This window comes from Cebus imitator, unplaced genomic scaffold, assembly GCF_001604975.1.
Source record: "Cebus imitator isolate Cc_AM_T3 unplaced genomic scaffold, Cebus_imitator-1.0 Scaffold291, whole genome shotgun sequence".
NCBI classification, from domain to species: Eukaryota; Metazoa; Chordata; class Mammalia; order Primates; family Cebidae; genus Cebus; species Cebus imitator.
The window spans coordinates 2,390,424-2,407,313 of NW_016107606.1; the positions used below are offsets into that span (position 1 = coordinate 2,390,424).

At 39.6% G+C, this 16,890-nt stretch overlaps 1 protein-coding gene across 8 annotated transcripts in view; it reads right to left on the reverse strand.

The window, feature by feature from the left end:
- The window catches only part of EBF1 (EBF transcription factor 1), a 407,240-nt gene that overhangs the window by 31,285 nt on the left and 359,065 nt on the right, over nucleotides 1-16,890 (reverse strand). For all 8 annotated transcript variants that reach the window (XM_037729062.1, XM_037729064.1, XM_017502096.2 and 5 more), the window contains exon 11: nucleotides 3,726-3,814. In XM_037729062.1, coding sequence (XP_037584990.1) covers nucleotides 3,726-3,814 — 89 coding nt within the window. The remainder of the gene's footprint in view (nucleotides 1-3,725; nucleotides 3,815-16,890) is intronic.

Below are 16,890 nucleotides of genomic sequence, written 5' to 3' on the forward strand. Positions count from 1 at the left end.
AGGCAACTGACAAACTGCAAGGGGCAGGGACACCTCTGACCTTGAGCACAGAGAGCGCTCCTTGCTCAATGTGTCTGGATTGCATCACTGCAGCCATCAGCATCTCAGAATTTCTGATCGACCACATTCCCCAGCCCCTCCACCTCTAAATTATAAGAAAAGTCAACCTTGACCCCAGAGTTGATCACATGTTCCTCCCCTTCCTGCCAGGATCCAGAAAGAAAGGCGAAACTGTATGAAACAGAACAGAATGCTGTGATTTAAAAACCTTAGCCTGCCCTTTTCTCCCTGTGTATATGAAAAAGGAAACCAAAAAACATCTGGGGTTAGCATAATTACAGTATTTTAAATTTGTGTGTACAGCAACTATCACTGATGGTGACTTTCAGGGGCAAAATAATTTACAGAGCAGGATTCCGCTTGCTCCCGTTTTCCTATTTGGTAAATGGGAAAGATGTCTGCAGCCCCAGCTTCTCTCGCAGGAGGGACTCCAATGAAACAAAGCAAGTCCAAGTTTTTTTGAAAAAGCACAAGCCTGTATACAAAGGCATATTATTATGGAAAGCTGTCTGCTTGGTCTTTGGAGCAGTTTCATTTGACAGAATATGTGGGTGGTTGTATGAATCTAGCTTTGTCTATTCACAAACACATGGGTTTAATAAAGAGGAGTTTGTTTTTTAAGGTGTGTGGTCCACAGCTCACAGAAACACTCCTGTTTGACAAACACTGACCATGATCCTAAGAAAGGCACACCCCATTTTTATCCCCCTAACAATGGACAGCAGGAGTATAAATCTCCCAAGTCCACAGGAATACCTTGTGCTGGCTCCATCCGCCACTTCCTGACCCTGTCCTTGAACTCTCGCTCCGCTTTAACATTCAAAGCCAAGAGGACAGCCACTCGGCTCTGAGTCACGCTGAGAGCTTCCTGGGGTGGGCTCCGGCCAGGCCTTGCACCATCAAGTGGCTAGATGCAAGCCGTGGAGTGTTTCCTTAACACACAAATCCATTGTGTCCTTGATTACTCTTCCCAAACCCAGGAAAAAAGGGCTGGAATTTCGCCAACAGGCCACCAGAGACAAAGTGACACGTGCCTATGCTGTTTGTTCAACATTTCTGGACATAACATGCAACCATTAAAGTGTTTTCCAAAGTAAGTACACAAAACTCAACCCTAGATTCCTATTTCCCTCCTTCCCTTTCAAATAAAAAAAGGACTGTCTGGTTTCTGTAGACCTCAATCATTAAGCCACATTTGTCTTCTAATTTTTAATAAATATTTTATTTGTTTATTATTTTTTTGAGACACGGTCTTGCTCTGTCACCCAGGCTGGAGCACAGTGGTGGTGTGTGTGTCTCACTGCAGCCTCGACCTCCTAGGCTTAACTGGTCCTCTCACCTCAGCCTCCCAAGTAGCTGAGACTACATGCACATGCCACCATGCCTGTCTAATTTTTTTATTTTGTAGAGATAGGGGCTTGTGATGGTGCCCAGGCTAGTATTGAATTCCTGGCCTCAAGCAATTCTCCCACCTTTGCTTCCCAAATTACTGGGATTACTGGCATGAGTTACCTTTCCATAAGTATTTTTAAAGTGGCAACTATGGGCCAGATGTTATACCAAGGGCACCCATGAGATGATCTCTCTTTATCCTTACATGATCCTCTATGAGTTAGCATGATTAATTATCCCCATTTTATCGATGAAGAAACTGAGGCACAGAGGAGAAATCGCATGCTCAACTGCTCACCAGGATTAGGAGTTCCTGCTCTGCAGAGATTGGGTGGAAGAGCTCTCAGAAGCAAGGGTCCCAATCTCACTCAATTGGCAAATCATAGTACCTTTTGTTGACTGCCATATAAGTCATTAAAAAGGTACAACATATCACCATCCCATTTAACAGATGAGGTCATTGTGGCACAGAGAGGTAAACAATTTTGACCTAGGTTGCACAGCTAGCAAGTGGCCAGTGTCTGAGTCCCACCTTGCCCGGCCTGACTCTCCTCAGTATCTCCAGTGGACTCTAGAGAGCAAATGCTAAAGCAAGTGCTAAATATAAAGTGAATACAGTGCCCAAATGGGAACAATGGGAAGAATCTGGCATTGTATCCACGGCTTTGTTCTAGTGCTCAGACAGCTAAGGTACCAACCATTAGTCAGGCCCACATCATTTATATCAGTGTGCTATAAAATTACCAGTTGTCTCATAGGAAATGCATGGGACCATGTTCTTGCTAGATAGACAAACCTAATGGTAAATCTCTCCACAGACCATCTACGCCGTGGGTGGAGACTGCTGTTTATTATTATAGTTAATTATTTAACATACTAAATAATATTAACCTATAGATTATTTAATTGCTTACCAAGAATAAATTGGGGTGGAAAAGGAAAAGACAGGACAGCACTTCAGTGGAAAGTAAGGTGGTTTCTGGGAAATTGAAGGGTGAAACTGAAGGTGTTTTCCCCCCAAAATCAAGATGCCTTTGCTCATCACAGCACTTCCTCTCTTGGAGCAGTGAGTGCCCCTCCTCCCCACGCACCTTGTGTCTGTGTAGTGATGTGAGAGGTAGATTTCTCCTGGACAGGGCCAGTTCTGACAGGTGGCTCCTGCCCACAAGGGCAGCCAGCACACAGGTAGGATTTGATGACAAAGTGATCCCCCAAGGAGGTTCACCGAGCTAAGAAGGATGGCAACTTCCTTTTCACAAGTGTTTTACAAGGATATATACACCTAGAAATGGTGTATCTCTAGACTTACTGTGGCAAGGAAGAGCCCTTGAGACTACTCATTCGATTTAATATTAATAGTTTTCACTTGTGTGGTAAATGAAGTTTTTTTGCTGTCAGTAAACAGTGAATGGAAGCTCAACTAATTCTGTACTTGGAACTCCTTTCACATTTACCTGCCGTCTCCTCCGAGTCCTCACAGAATGTTGGTTACGCTTTTCTTTAATGTACTATGCTATTTTTGGTTATGATTAGTTGTTTGGAACGCTCTACCACATAGAGCCCAAGTTCCTCAGCTACAGGGATAGGAATATCCCAGACATTCACAACAGGTACACCATAGTCAATAGAGGTCAATTTCCTTCTTTCTGCACTGGTAATTAATGACATATTCGTGTATGACATATATGACCTCTGTCTTGAATGTTTAATTTCTGTCATATTTGTTCCTGTTTTCCTAACTAGGTAGAATGCCTAAGGAGAGAGAGGTTGTTTTCTTTGTCCAGTCTCAAGATCTACCAATATATTTTGAGCTCTAACTATTCTCCTCTTGCCAGGACTAAGTACAGATCCTTGTAGAAGAAAATTTGGTGTTCCTTTTTCTTTTGAGAACTGTTAAGATATAGCGATTAAGTGCCCCAGACTCTAGGGCCGTGCTGCATAGGTTCAAATCTCAGTTTAGCAATTTACATGCTATGTGACCTTGGGCAAATTATTTAATCTCTTTTTGCTTCATTGTTTTCTCTTCTAAAATAGGAACAGTAATAGTACCTACATCATATTGTTGTTGAGCGGATAAAATGGCATAACAGATGTCAAAGTAAGCATGATGTTGCCTGGCACTTACGTGCTTGCTACTTTTATTATTACTTATAGTACCAAACACACAAAAATATATCATCTATGAACTAATTTTTATCAGTAGCAGCACTTTTCTGCAAATCACTCAAGTCCCAGTTTTCAGAGACTATAACCCAAAAAGTCGGCATTCTTACCTTTGGCAAACGCTCAGGGTCACCAGGGTGCCGAGGAATGACCTTCTGTAACCTCTGGAAACCATAATCGATGGTGGGTTCGTTGAGCGCTGCAATAAAGAAGTCACACAATTAGCACATTTTCAAGAAATAAAGCAGAACGTGGTTTGCAACAGTAATGGTGTGGAAATAACCAGGAAGTTCAAAGTTTAATTGATGCTTTCGAATTGGATCACAAGATGATTGTGTGAATGATCTCTTTGCTGAACTTTTCCACCATCTGCTTCTGCTTTATACCAAGATGTGGAGTCACTTGCCCAAAAGAACATTAGGAGTAGGTCTTGAGCAGTGTTGCTTTGGCCAAATTCTACACTCCTTATGTGATCATAAATAGAAAGTAAAATGGTATTTGACTTGACATTTTTAGGATTCACTTTAATTTTGTTGCTCAGGTAAAAACACTTGGGCTTTTTAAAATTCTGCTGTTTACAATGACGATATCTATACATTGTAAACAGCAGAATTAACAGGATCTACTTAACTGCAAAATCCCTAGTGGAGCTCAGCTGATATAATATCTCAGCACATTTAAACATGCAGGAGGTTGGTGAGAGCAGAGGAGAGAGTAGAAATGAGTCTTCGAGGTATGGAAAGCCAGTACCACCCCTGAGAGAGTCTGCAAAGCGGTGGATATTGAAAATGCCCTGATTCAGAACCCTTACATCTGAAATGATAGATCCTTTCACCAACATTGATGCTAGTTGGGACCAGCATCTGTGCAGTACTAGCTTAGGGCAGCTGAGTCTCCAAGAACAATCCTTGAAAAGGCCAAAAGAAGAGCAAACCTGGCATAACATTTGGAGACAATGGAGCTTGCTGTGCACACATTGACCACACACTCTTCAAAGCATCCTTAAATTAAATACATATTAAGTGGACTCTGGTCTATCGTTTTCAAAATTTCTCCCTGGTATGTGAAATATCCTCAGGCTGTCTCACGTGAAACAGTAGAAATGGAAAAGATGGCAGCTCCTACCCATAGCCCCCACATCCCTGCATTCTCTAAGTAAGGGGTAGGTGGGTGTTTTTAAAATTTCTTTCCTTTCTTAGTGTAATCAAAGTGTTCAACCACATATTTCTCACATGCTGAATAAAAAAGACAATCTTTGTAGTTCTGACATTTAGCTATACATTAGAAAACAAGTTGCCACATGCTTTACTTAAAATGCATTTCCATTAACCTAAATTTTAAAAGTAAGATTCATACTAGTACTAACTTTAAAAAACTGTATTAAATTCAAATAGGTCCCAAGGCTAATGGAAGCAATTTGTATACCAACCCAAACTGACTGGCCCACTTTTCAAAATACAGGTATGATAATCTTGTGGTTTTAAAAGGACATTTAAATTGAAAGACTGTGAATTTCGTACATAATTATACCAATGGAACCCTTTAACTTGTCAACTTGTAAATCTAAAAGGCTATCAATCATTTCTAAAGAGGAAATAAACCTTAAAATTCCTTGATTGACAGTGCTTACTTTTTATGTAAGGGGAAAAAAAAAAAAAGAAAAAAAAGGCTGCATAAAGTGGCCAGAAATCCATTTACAAAAGTACATTGTTTTACATAGGTGAGTAAAAAGCCAATAATTACACCTCCAAAAGACACATAAATCAGAGTAAGTACTTTTTCTTCACTTGTATATTTTAAGTTAGAGTGAACTTTAGGTAACTTTTTATTAAAAAGATTTTTTCCCCAAATGGAATGCTTATTGAAGTCATTAATAGAGTGGCATTTTCATTTAAGATAATGTAATCATTTTTGCAAACATGAGATTTAGTCAACCCTCCCCCCATTTCCAAACAGTAAACCTTCAACCTGTCTCTTGTGGAAATTAACTAAAATTACACCCAGGTGTACCAAATCTTTCTATCTATGCTAGTATATGAGTTAAGGCACAATATTTATTATTCCTTCCATTTTATGAATTACTTTCTAAACCCTTGAGAAGAATTCTTTTTTCAAATTAGACTTGTAGAGAAAATACCATAGAATTCTTTATGCGGAGAAGCTGTTACTCATAAAATCCACAGTATTTAATCAAGAAATGCATGAGAGAGACAGGAGTGAGCACCAAGGTTTCAGTTATTTATCATATCCACCCCCCACCCATAATGCTAATTGCCAACAAAAATGTTTAACCATAAATAGTAGCTTTAGACAATTAAATGCATCCTTTTAATATCGGAAAACATAATTCAGCATCCTGAAAATTCTAATTCTTAGGTTTATTTTTCATTCCAAGATAGCAATAAAATTTGAATGGTTGTCCCACCTCTTCAATCATTAGCATAATGGATTCCTATTGTGTCTAGAAACCCATAGTTGTTAACTGAATGACTGTCCGATGTACGTCGGGGAAGGATATGTTTCTCCAGCTATATGGCCAACTCACAGAAGGATGACTGACAATATCAGCAATTAAAAGAACCAATTCAAATATCATATGGAACTAATAGCTAAAGAGTGAGGAGAAGTCATTCTGTTGTCACAGAGTAATTGAATTAGACATATTAAACTCATTATTCAAAGAAAAATAAGGATTTACTCCAAGGAAGTGTACTATGTGAACGGAAATATTTAAATAGTAAGGCAAAGGCTTATTTCCCATGCCTTTATGATTTGCTCTCTGCTCATAGTTCTGAACAAGTTAACCTACCCTCCATACAGGTATTGAATATTACAATGGAATTGTCCAGTTCTGGAGACAAAGCTAACATTAAAGATGCTAGACAAAGCTGACTGTCCTAAATTCAAAGGAATCTGATGATTTATCTGATTGCATTGACTAGAGAAAAAAATTAAACCAGTTACTGAGTGGTGGGGGAGCCGTCTGACAAAGATTATTTTGACTGCCCTCACAGAAATTATCTGGGAAGTGGAGGATGGTTAATGTAAGGCACACCCATAGAATAGAATTTGATGCAATCCTCAAAAGCAATGTCATAGGTAAAAAAGCATTTACTGATATATTGCTTAGTTTAAAAGATTACAGGAGCATGTGTACAATATGGTTACTTTTTTAAACAGACATATATAGAAAAAGAAAATGTGTCTGTGTATAAACTGCCAAATAGTAGTTGTTTCTAAGTAGTGGGTCTTAAAGTGCTTTTCTTCCTGCTCTTTTTGCTGTGCATTTTCTAAATTTTCCACAATGAACATATATTACTTTTATAATCAGAGAAAAAGGCTAAGAGCAAGAGATTGTTGCTGTGATGGAATTTGACCTGCTTGTATAAAGTAATGACATAAGAAACTATGCTTTAAAAGGGGTCTGTATACCCTTTAATAACCTTGCATAGGTTATTACAGACCATAAGAAAAATAAGTAGTATACTTTTGGCCAGTTGTATAAATATGTGACTATTCATAAACTCTCTGAAAATCAACAGAGAGGGTAACAGTGAGGAATCATAAAGAATGGTATATTTATTTCATCAGTGGGGGTAGTCATACCTTAGGGACATACATCTACTCTGCAAGAATGTAATATAAAGTTAATCCTGCAACAAAGTGACCTCATTGTACTCAAGCGCAGGGCTCAGAAGGCACCAGAAGAAATGGGACTAACCAATTTTTTTCCCCTCAAACTTGGAACAATTCTGAGAATCTGGTAGAGAAAGAAAAAAAAAGAAGGAATTGGACACAACCACAAATAAAGAAGCATGAGCATCTTAGATTGAAAAAAGAAAAACAGATGAAGCTGTAAACTGCAAGAGGAATGGCATGAGAACAGCTTGTGTGGCCCTGCTTCCAAATACCCAGTCCACACTCTCTGAAAAGGGTTTGAGAGGGTGTCACCCTAAACCAGTTAGCAAGGGTAATCGAATAAGGAAGGAACATAGGTTTAGAAGAATCCATTATCCCAAATAGAAAAGCCTCAATGTTTACATCATGAGAATAAAATGGGGCCAATGTATGCATTTAAAAAATTCCAAGACATTAAACTATACATTTATTCAGTAATCATTTTTAGTGCTTGCCGTGTGCTCAAGGAGAGGGGGTGGCACTTGTAGGAATGAACTGTTTTGTGTTACAACACCGTAAGCCCTTAAAAACAAACTTTCTGAAAGGTACACATAATCCAACCCCAAAAGACAGACGAAATCCTCGACTTGCAGAGCTGGGATGCAGGTCAGCATCTCACAGCCAGGCTTCCCTCCTGCTCAGGAATCTATTGCCTGCTCCTCCTTAGAGTCACCACCTCTGCTCCTCTTTCTAACAAAGTCTTCACCAGGGTCACAGCACACTTAACAATCAGGCTATGGAGAGACCACAGCAATTGAATTCCAGCTGTCTTCCACTGACCCCTTCAAACTCATTTACTGGTAGAAAGATATTTACTGATCCTGCATAGTAGGACTTCTTGGAGTTGTGTACAGCTTATGGAGGGGTATATCTGAAATGTTCCTGCAAATACATAAAAAGCCAGATTAAATGCTCCTAAACAGGAGAGCAAGCTTGCAGGGCAGATGTTTCAGCTGAGATTTCTGAAGGATCCCCTCACCCAGAGCTGTGATTTGATATTGGGGAATGGATATTGGTGGTATGTATGTGCTTTATGCACCGGATGCCATTTCAACTGTATCGACAATACTACTTTTGAAAAAGTAAAAGTTTATTCAATGGTTATAAAAATCAAACCGTTTTATCTGGCTTTATGTTGGGATTGCTTGTGGAGAGCTTTAGGTTCCTTCCAGATCTCATCATCGCAGCTCCCCTAAAGGAAACCAGTAACTTTCTATTCCAAACCAGCCTCTCGGCCCTTCTCTTTATGGGCTTCAATCCAGGTGGTGGTCAAGACAGAACAGTTCTGGTTCTACAAAGCTATAATCTCTAATGTCCAGATGTGCATGCAGCATGAAATGCTATATGCAAAGAAAATCGAGATAATACAACTAGATTTTATGCACTCATCACGAGCTTCTAAAATTCAATTGAAAACTCTTTTTTCTTTTCTTTTCTTTGAGACAAAGTTTTGCTCTGCTGCCCAGGCCGGAGTGCAGTTGTGCAATCTCGGCTCACTGCAACCTCCACCTCCTGAGTAGCTGGGATGCACCACCGCGCCCAGCTAATTTTTTGTATTTTTAGTAGAGATGGCATTTCATCACATTGGCCAGGCTGGTCTCGAACTCCTGACCTCAGGTCATACACCTGCCTCAGCCTCCCCAAGTGCAAGGATTACAGGCGTGAGCCACCGCGCCTGGCCAAAAACTCTTAATAATAAGTGAATTCTAAGCAAATATGCATGTGGCCTTTTCATGCCTATAGTCTGTTTTTATTTATTAAAGAAATCCACCTCACAATCACATCAAATAAAGAAAATTCTCTGTAAGGGGATTTATTTGCAAATTAAAAGCTTGTAGTTAAGCCACATGCATTCTCAGTTATGAAAATTGATTTTTCTCTTTTTGGAGTTTCTTTTTAAAGAAGTCACTCCTCCGTCCCCCTTAACTTCTTGAATACTTATTCCTGGAAACAATGGAAATGAGAGGCTGCAGAGTTCTGTTGAGAAACACCAGGGGAAAAGTGCTTTGGGTGCCATTCCAACATTGGCTCACAGAGTTCCCTGCTTTTATAGCTCAGCGACTCACTGCCGTGCTTTCACATATTTCTGGGGTTTTAATTTCCTTTTTTTAATGGTTGTGTGACATGATGTCATTTTGACTGGAAATAAAAAGAAATGCAGATATTAGGAAGGCAATATTAATATTCTATTGCCATTTAATGTCCAAACAAATATCTGGACTCTATGCCAAGTAATAAATAAAACCTCATAGCAGAGGCAATGATAAAACTAGCACCTGGGTCTCCAAGCTTCCCTGGTGACTACTCTATATTTGAACTAAAGGAGTAACAGCACCACATTTCCCTCCAAGGCAGATCCATTCTGGGCATGAGAGTTATTACATATGTGTTAGGCAGAGCCTTTTTGTTCCATAATGGCCCCATTTTTCCCTCAGTCACTAAATTAACAACCAGAGGTAAACAATAAAACAGTAAGTTATCTTCACGAATCTATCTTTAAGACCGAGTTTAAAATATATAAACCGAAAAATCAACCAGAAACCTAAACAAGAGCCAGAAATACTGTTCACGAGGAAATTTGTTGCGTTTCTAGCCATTTGGATATTTCATTACCTGCCTAGATGCCTGATGCACAAACAGCATGCCAGGTCACCTCTTCCGTGGAAGCGATACGCTTCCTAAGAAACCTAACACCAAATTCATTGCAAGTGGAGCTCCTACTTTCCCGTGAAATGCTTTTACAGCCCGGCGCTCCTGCCTCCGGAGTGAGTGAGGCTCAGGAGGGCTTCGGGGGCCGGCTCACTGAACCAGAGAAAGCTGTAACTTTCTACAACAAGAAGGATGTCAAGACAAAGCCAACATAGGCAGAATTAACCAATATAGAAGCCCAAGGAAAATTTCCAAACTGCCTTTGAACACGCCCTGATTTCTTATTTGTAGGCTTCAAGTCACTTGAGGTATGACAACTTTGAGATTCAAAAGTCAAGCAAAGGAGGCAATACCTCTGTCTACCACAGGCACAATCAGAGGGGTTAGGTGCCTCGAGTGGCTCTGTCCTTTTTACAAGAAAGTGCAGCCAGGCCAACATGCAAAGCAAAGGCTGAAGACAGAAGGTGAAGGAAAAGCAAAGACCCTAGGAGGACAAAACAAAGCAGGGGCGTTTGGAGGAAGACTGGTGAGGGGAGAGCCTCAGGACCGCAGCTTGGAATGCAAATAACTTGTGTATGTTTGGAAATTAACAACTCTTGGAGAAGTAAAAGCAATCAAGAAGAAGAATAAAGAAATAAAAGACTTGCTTTGTTTTTCAAAATGAAATCATCTTACTGTTTTTCTAAATCTAAAAGTAATGTTAACATGATTATGATATAAAAAATTTTTTAAAGATGGGGAAACTACCGTAATATCCCACCATTCGCATAGAAGCATGATTTATATTTTAGTATGTATGCTTTCAAACATTTTCACAATACTATTTTATAAAAATATAGATTATATACATACTTATGCCTGTCTCTTTTTGATATTTGTAGCTTTCTATATTATACAGATGAACATAATTTATGTAGCAAATCTTCCACTAACTGGAATGCAGGGTTTTTTTCCCAAAATTTTCACTGACTTAAGAAGCACTATAATGAACACTTCTCAGGATAAATTGCTGGATAAAAAAATATGCAGATTTCAAGTCTTTCAATATACATTTCCTAACTATCCTTCATAAAATTTATGCCAATTTACATTTTGACAGGTTACTTTCAAAGGCATCTGCAAAGGAAAACTAATTTTTATGATTTTACATCTTAAATTCAATTATTCTCCAAGTTATAAGGACCTCTGAATATTGTAGATTTAACAGTCACAATGATTCCTTGCAGAGGTGTCATTTTCAACATACCCTGAGGTCATATAAGACCCTTTTTCCAGTCGTAGCAAAGTGCTTTCTAGAAATTATCTCATTGGTTCCTACAATATGCCCTTGACATAAATGCTAAAAATTTCCACTCCCAATTCAAAGGTGGGAAACTGAGGCACAGAAAAGTTGGTTGCATTTATTAGCACAGAAGTCTCATTGTTTATATTTTTACAGTGTTTGGCTTACTATTCCAAGATGAGTTATTTTATTTATTTATTTATTTATTTATTTATTTGAGATGGAAGTCTCACTCTGTCGCCCAAGCTGGAAAGCAGCGATGTGATCTCGGCTCACTGCAACCTCTGCCTCCAGGGTTCTAGCAATTCTCTTGCATCAGCCTCCCGAGTAGCTGGGGTTACAGATGTAAGCAGCCACGCCCGGCTAATTTTTTGTATTTTAGTAGAGACAGGGTTTCGCTGTGTTGCCCAGGCTGGTCTCAAACTCCTGAGCTCAGGCAATCCATCCACCTTGGCCTCCCAAAGCGCTAGGATTACAGGGGTAAGCCACTGTGCCTGGCCGACTGTTTTATTTTAATATTGATGAACCTCAATCTGCAGCACATTAACAAGTTCTGATACCAAATCAATTAAACTGCTTTTTTTTTTTTTTAAACTAAATATATGTGAAACACTAACAGGAATCTCTGTGCCCAGCTCCTGACATTTTACACATGAACAAGCCATGTGGTGGCCTGATTTTCTGTAAGGCTCATCATATCAACAAATACAAACCTTTCAGGGAGGCCACCCTAGTATTTTAAACTCACCCCCAAATGCTCAAGAAATGATGTTTTCTGTCACGTCAAGTTCTCCTTATGGGTCTAAGCCTAGGTCAAGGAGCTCTCAGATGCTGATTTGACTTTACAGAAAACGAGACACAAATGCTGTCTCTCTGACTGAGATACATTAAACCAATTTATACTACAGTTGGCTCGTATTTCCTAGAAGATGTGTGGTGAGAAGTCACTGGCAGCAGTGGAGCACCTCTTCATGAACAGACCCCTTTCTTGCTCTGCAGGGCTACACTCTTTCTAAAATGAGAAGTAGGTGGACTTCCAATAATTAGGAAAAACTGCTCTCTAATTGTAATAAAGTTGATGAGAAAACCTGCCCCTGTTATTGTATGTGATGTGCTCTGAACAGCATGCCCTTCTAGGAGTCTTAATTTAGAGTCCCAAATTTGATCCAAGTTGAAAACTAAAATTAAATCCCTCGAGCAAACAGAAGTTTAATGTACAGAATTTTTTTTTTTTTGGCTTTTCAATCCTTTTCATTCTGGGCCTTTTTTTATTTGGATCATTTATGATTAGGTTTCAAAGCCAAATTTTCTCCTTTAAATGAGAAGAGAAGAATGATTTCCACTGTGTAATGGATGATGGCGTTTAAATATTGGAGACCAACATATTCTGTCTTTCTTAACATTTAAGCATACATCCATAATTCTCTTTCCTACTAGCATGGTTTCTGATATAACAAGAGTAATATTACTTCTATAATTGTGCTTCAGATTTCTTCCCAAAGAGTTTTGACATTAGCTGTTATCGAGGGGGTAAAATCACCCAGCCTGTCTGATAAACATGTTGCCTTATAGCCCCACCCCAGCAAGTGCTGTGACACTGTACTTTTATCATCCAGTGTGTGTTCAGAATGAGCTTAGAACAGCAATTGCCGGGAATAGGCAGGCGATAAACCGCATTGATTTAACACATCTTGTTTTCAATCATGCTTGGATTTTCTGAGCACGCATTTTTCCTGTACTCTGGCTTGTAGCTTTTATCTGACGAGCTGATCCCTTTTCACTGGAAAATGAAAAGGTCGCACAATAAGACACGGTTTACTGGAACTTGAACACGCACCAGGGAAAGTATTTTAGATAAATACTGTCAGACATAGTGGAGCTGAATTTCAACAACACAATTGCTAAACAACAATACTTATTACTCTCCTAGAACAAGCCTACCAGCGACTTATGGCTCTCAGCAGGGGACAGCACCGAGTCGGGCTCCAAGGCGAAGAAACGCTTCTCTGAGCCTCATGCTAACCAAACGCGGAGTTCTGGGCTCAAGTCCCACTTGTGATTGTTAATATCATGGTTTTATGAGACAACTCAGAAAATGACTCCCACTGTTCACAGAGTCATTTCCTCCAAACCAGTGGACAGGTTTCAGGAGACTTGTAATGAAGTTACAACAGAGCTCTGCAGACGGTCAGATTGGGAAGGAAAAAACAAATCTCAAGAATAGTGATAAAAAAGTGACTCCAAATCATCCATTAATTCCACTAATAAGACAGGAAAGTACTTGTAACTGGAAGACCTCAGAAGATTAAGTAATTATTTGGTAACATTTTAATGGAATTAAAGAGAACTTCTAACAAGAATGCCAAGCGGACAGCTACAATGGCCTTACTGATAAACCTGTTTTTATCAGCCAAAATTCCAACTTAAATAGCATCTTGATTTAAAAATAAATGAAGTCAGCCTTCTTCAGTATTGACCCAACCTAAGTGATTATTTTTGCTGAGCATCTTGATCCTAAGAAGTCTCCCCCCCCGACTATTGTAGTCTAGAACCTTTTTCTTTTAACGCACATTTTGCTTATACGTTTATCCATTGTCTGCTTCAGAGCTCCTCAAACTCTCTCTGTTCACAGTACCCTGAGTATCTCAGCAATCCCTTCACAGCATCCCTAAGCCAAAAGAAATGCCCAGCAGTTCTGTTTATCAACTACTCAGTTGCGAACAGCTTAACCTTTATGTTCCAGCAACTTAGTAGGACATAAATATTCGAAAAAAACAATATAAAGAAATTGACAGAAAAATATAACATTTTATTTCACTTTAAAATAACCACAATTTACTAATGAAACATGTGTTCCTGTTGGGCACTACACAACTTTACATACCTCGGAATCAGACTGAACACTGCCACCCTCATTTTCTATTCCATTTTGGTTTTCACATGGCACTTCTTTTTAACCACAGTAACTGCTGAAAACCAGCTTTGCAGAGGTATGACACCATCAAAAGGATGGGATAGTGGGTCACGCCTGTAATCCTAGCACATTAGGAGGCTGAGGGAGGAGGATAGCTGCGGCCCAGGGGTTGGAAAGCAGCCTGGTCAACAGAGTGAAACCCTGTCTCTACAAAAGATTAAAAAATCTGCCAAGTATGGTGGTGCATGACTGTGGTCCCAGCTACTTGGGAGGCTGAAGTGGGAGAAAAGCTTGAGCTGGGGAGGTCGAAGCCACAGTGAGCCATGATTTCACCACTGCACTCCAGCCTGGGTGACAGAGCAAGACCCTGTCTCAAAAAAAAAAAAAAAAAAAAAAAAGATACAGTATAATGTACTATTGAATTTGGAACTACCTTAAATTAGTAGTTTACACAGTATCTGATGTACTTAAATCTGATGCACTGTTTCCCTCAAGTTTAAAATATCTCAAAGCATCCCAGTGAGCTTATAGGGGCACCTTAGTCAATAAGTCTAGAAAACATGGATTCACTCAGAAGCATCAAATTAATTAAATGCTAAGTGCTACAATGAATTCCATTCATTCGTGTGTATCTTTTCTTTTAATAATTACAACAGAAGCAGCAGCAGCAACTCACACTTCCTGAGGACTTACTGTGTGCCAAGCACTTTGTGTGAACTAACCTATCCTTCACAACAACTCTACAAGGAGGTGCTATCTTTATTCCCATTAGACAGAGAAGAAAACTGAGGCTTGGGGAGTTAAGACTTTGCCTAAATCCACAGAGCTAATGAATGAAGGGGCTGGGCTTCAAACCCGGGCAGTCTGCCTTGAGAGCCCTACTCTGAGCTCTTTATCAGAGCAGCCAAGTTAGGCCACCAACGGGTCGTCAGAGCAGATCTCTAATAATTTTAGCTTCCAGGACTTTTCCGATGCTACTTTTGTTCTTCATATATCCTTCTATCTACAGTCTGTTTTAGTCCATTCCTTTGTCTCAATTTATATTCCATGAAAACACTCCAGGCCTCATGTGACTTCCATTTTCCTAATAACACACTCTTCTTCCCTTTGTCCCAATCCTTTTGGAGTAAGACTCAGCTAGATTGCAGCCAGCCTACGTCATTGGCTGGATATATGCGCCTTTTGGAAAAGTCACTTTCATCCTTTAAGTCTTCCTCAACTGTAAAGTGAAGATTTAATGTGCTATTATTTGTACAGTGATTAGCACATAAATACTCAACAGGCAGTTGTTATTACTATTAATAGATTACAAGCCATGTGCTAGAAACAGGGGCAGGTGCAGTGAATACAAGACTAATTAGACATATTTACATATTTCCCACTCTCAAGGAACTCCAGAGTCTAGAGGGGCAGAAAGACACAAACAGAATTCTAAAACAGTGTGGCAAATACAACGGCAGGAAGACTCGGGATTCTGGAACAGTGGGTGTGTTTGACTTGTCCCTGGGGGTCAACCTTCCCCCTCTCCTTTACACTAACTTGGAATTACAATTCAAACAATTCTACCACCTCTGGTTCTCAAATATTACCCTGAAATTGAGCTCTATCTGGAATAGGATACAACCATTTTAAGATCTGTGAACACAGGGGGGACAAATAGGTAGGAGATACCTAATTAAGACTGGATTCATTTCTTGGGGTGTTTGTACTGTTTAATTAATTAAATAAAACTGCAGCCTTGCTGTATACAAGGCCCTGTGCTTAAGAAGATGAAAAGAAAAAAGATGTACAACACACAAGTCCAGTGCCCTGTGCATCCCCAGCTGGAAATGATTCCATCTGAAAAACTCTTCTAGGCACTGTGCCATACCCTTGAGGAGAACATAATGCAGTAGGGAGACAGGCCTGCCATTGGCTACCCCAAAAGATACAGAACTGTAACATTATTAATGTACAATAGCACTGCACAAAAGGAGGAAAAACGAATTCTCTGTAATAGAGTCAGGGAAATATTTAGCTCAAATATCTGAGTTGGGTGTGGAAAGATAAATAGGATTTTTCCACTGAAAAGGACAGGAAAAGCATTCCAGCCAATAGGAACAGAATGAACAACGGGAAAGAGATATACAAAGGATGTATTCAAGTAGGGTGGATGTTCCAGTTTGGGGAGAGCCTAGCTTAACATGTTGAGAGTGTGGTGTTAAAGGTTGACCATGAGTAACAGTATTGGCCTTGGTGCCTTGCTAAGAGCAGGTAGGCAACGAGGAGTCATTAAGATTTTCCAGACCGTAGGAGCAGCACAATCTGATCTACATTTTAAAGAGCCGTAGAAGTAAAATGAAGGCTGGCTCTTAAAGGCAGCATTATAGCAATAATCCAAATGGAAAATAAAAGACCAACTAATGATGGGGTGGTCATGGAGGAAAAAGCAGATTTCAGAGATATTGTAGAATAAAATCTACATGACTTCAGTAATATGCCAGATATAAGAGGATAGGAAGAACGGGGGATGGCTGACATTTCTAATTTATCTGACTGCGTGGAAACTGGCCAATGAGTGGAAAGAAAACTATTTATGGGAGGAAAAATCATCATGAGTTCAATTTCAGACATGCTGGAATTTAGGTGCCAGAACAACAACCAGGTAAAAATATTTAGTAGACAATTGAGAATAAAGAAGAGAAGCTCAGGCTGGGCGCGGTGGCTCACCCCTGTAATCCCACTATTTTGGGAGGCTAAGGCAGGCGGATCA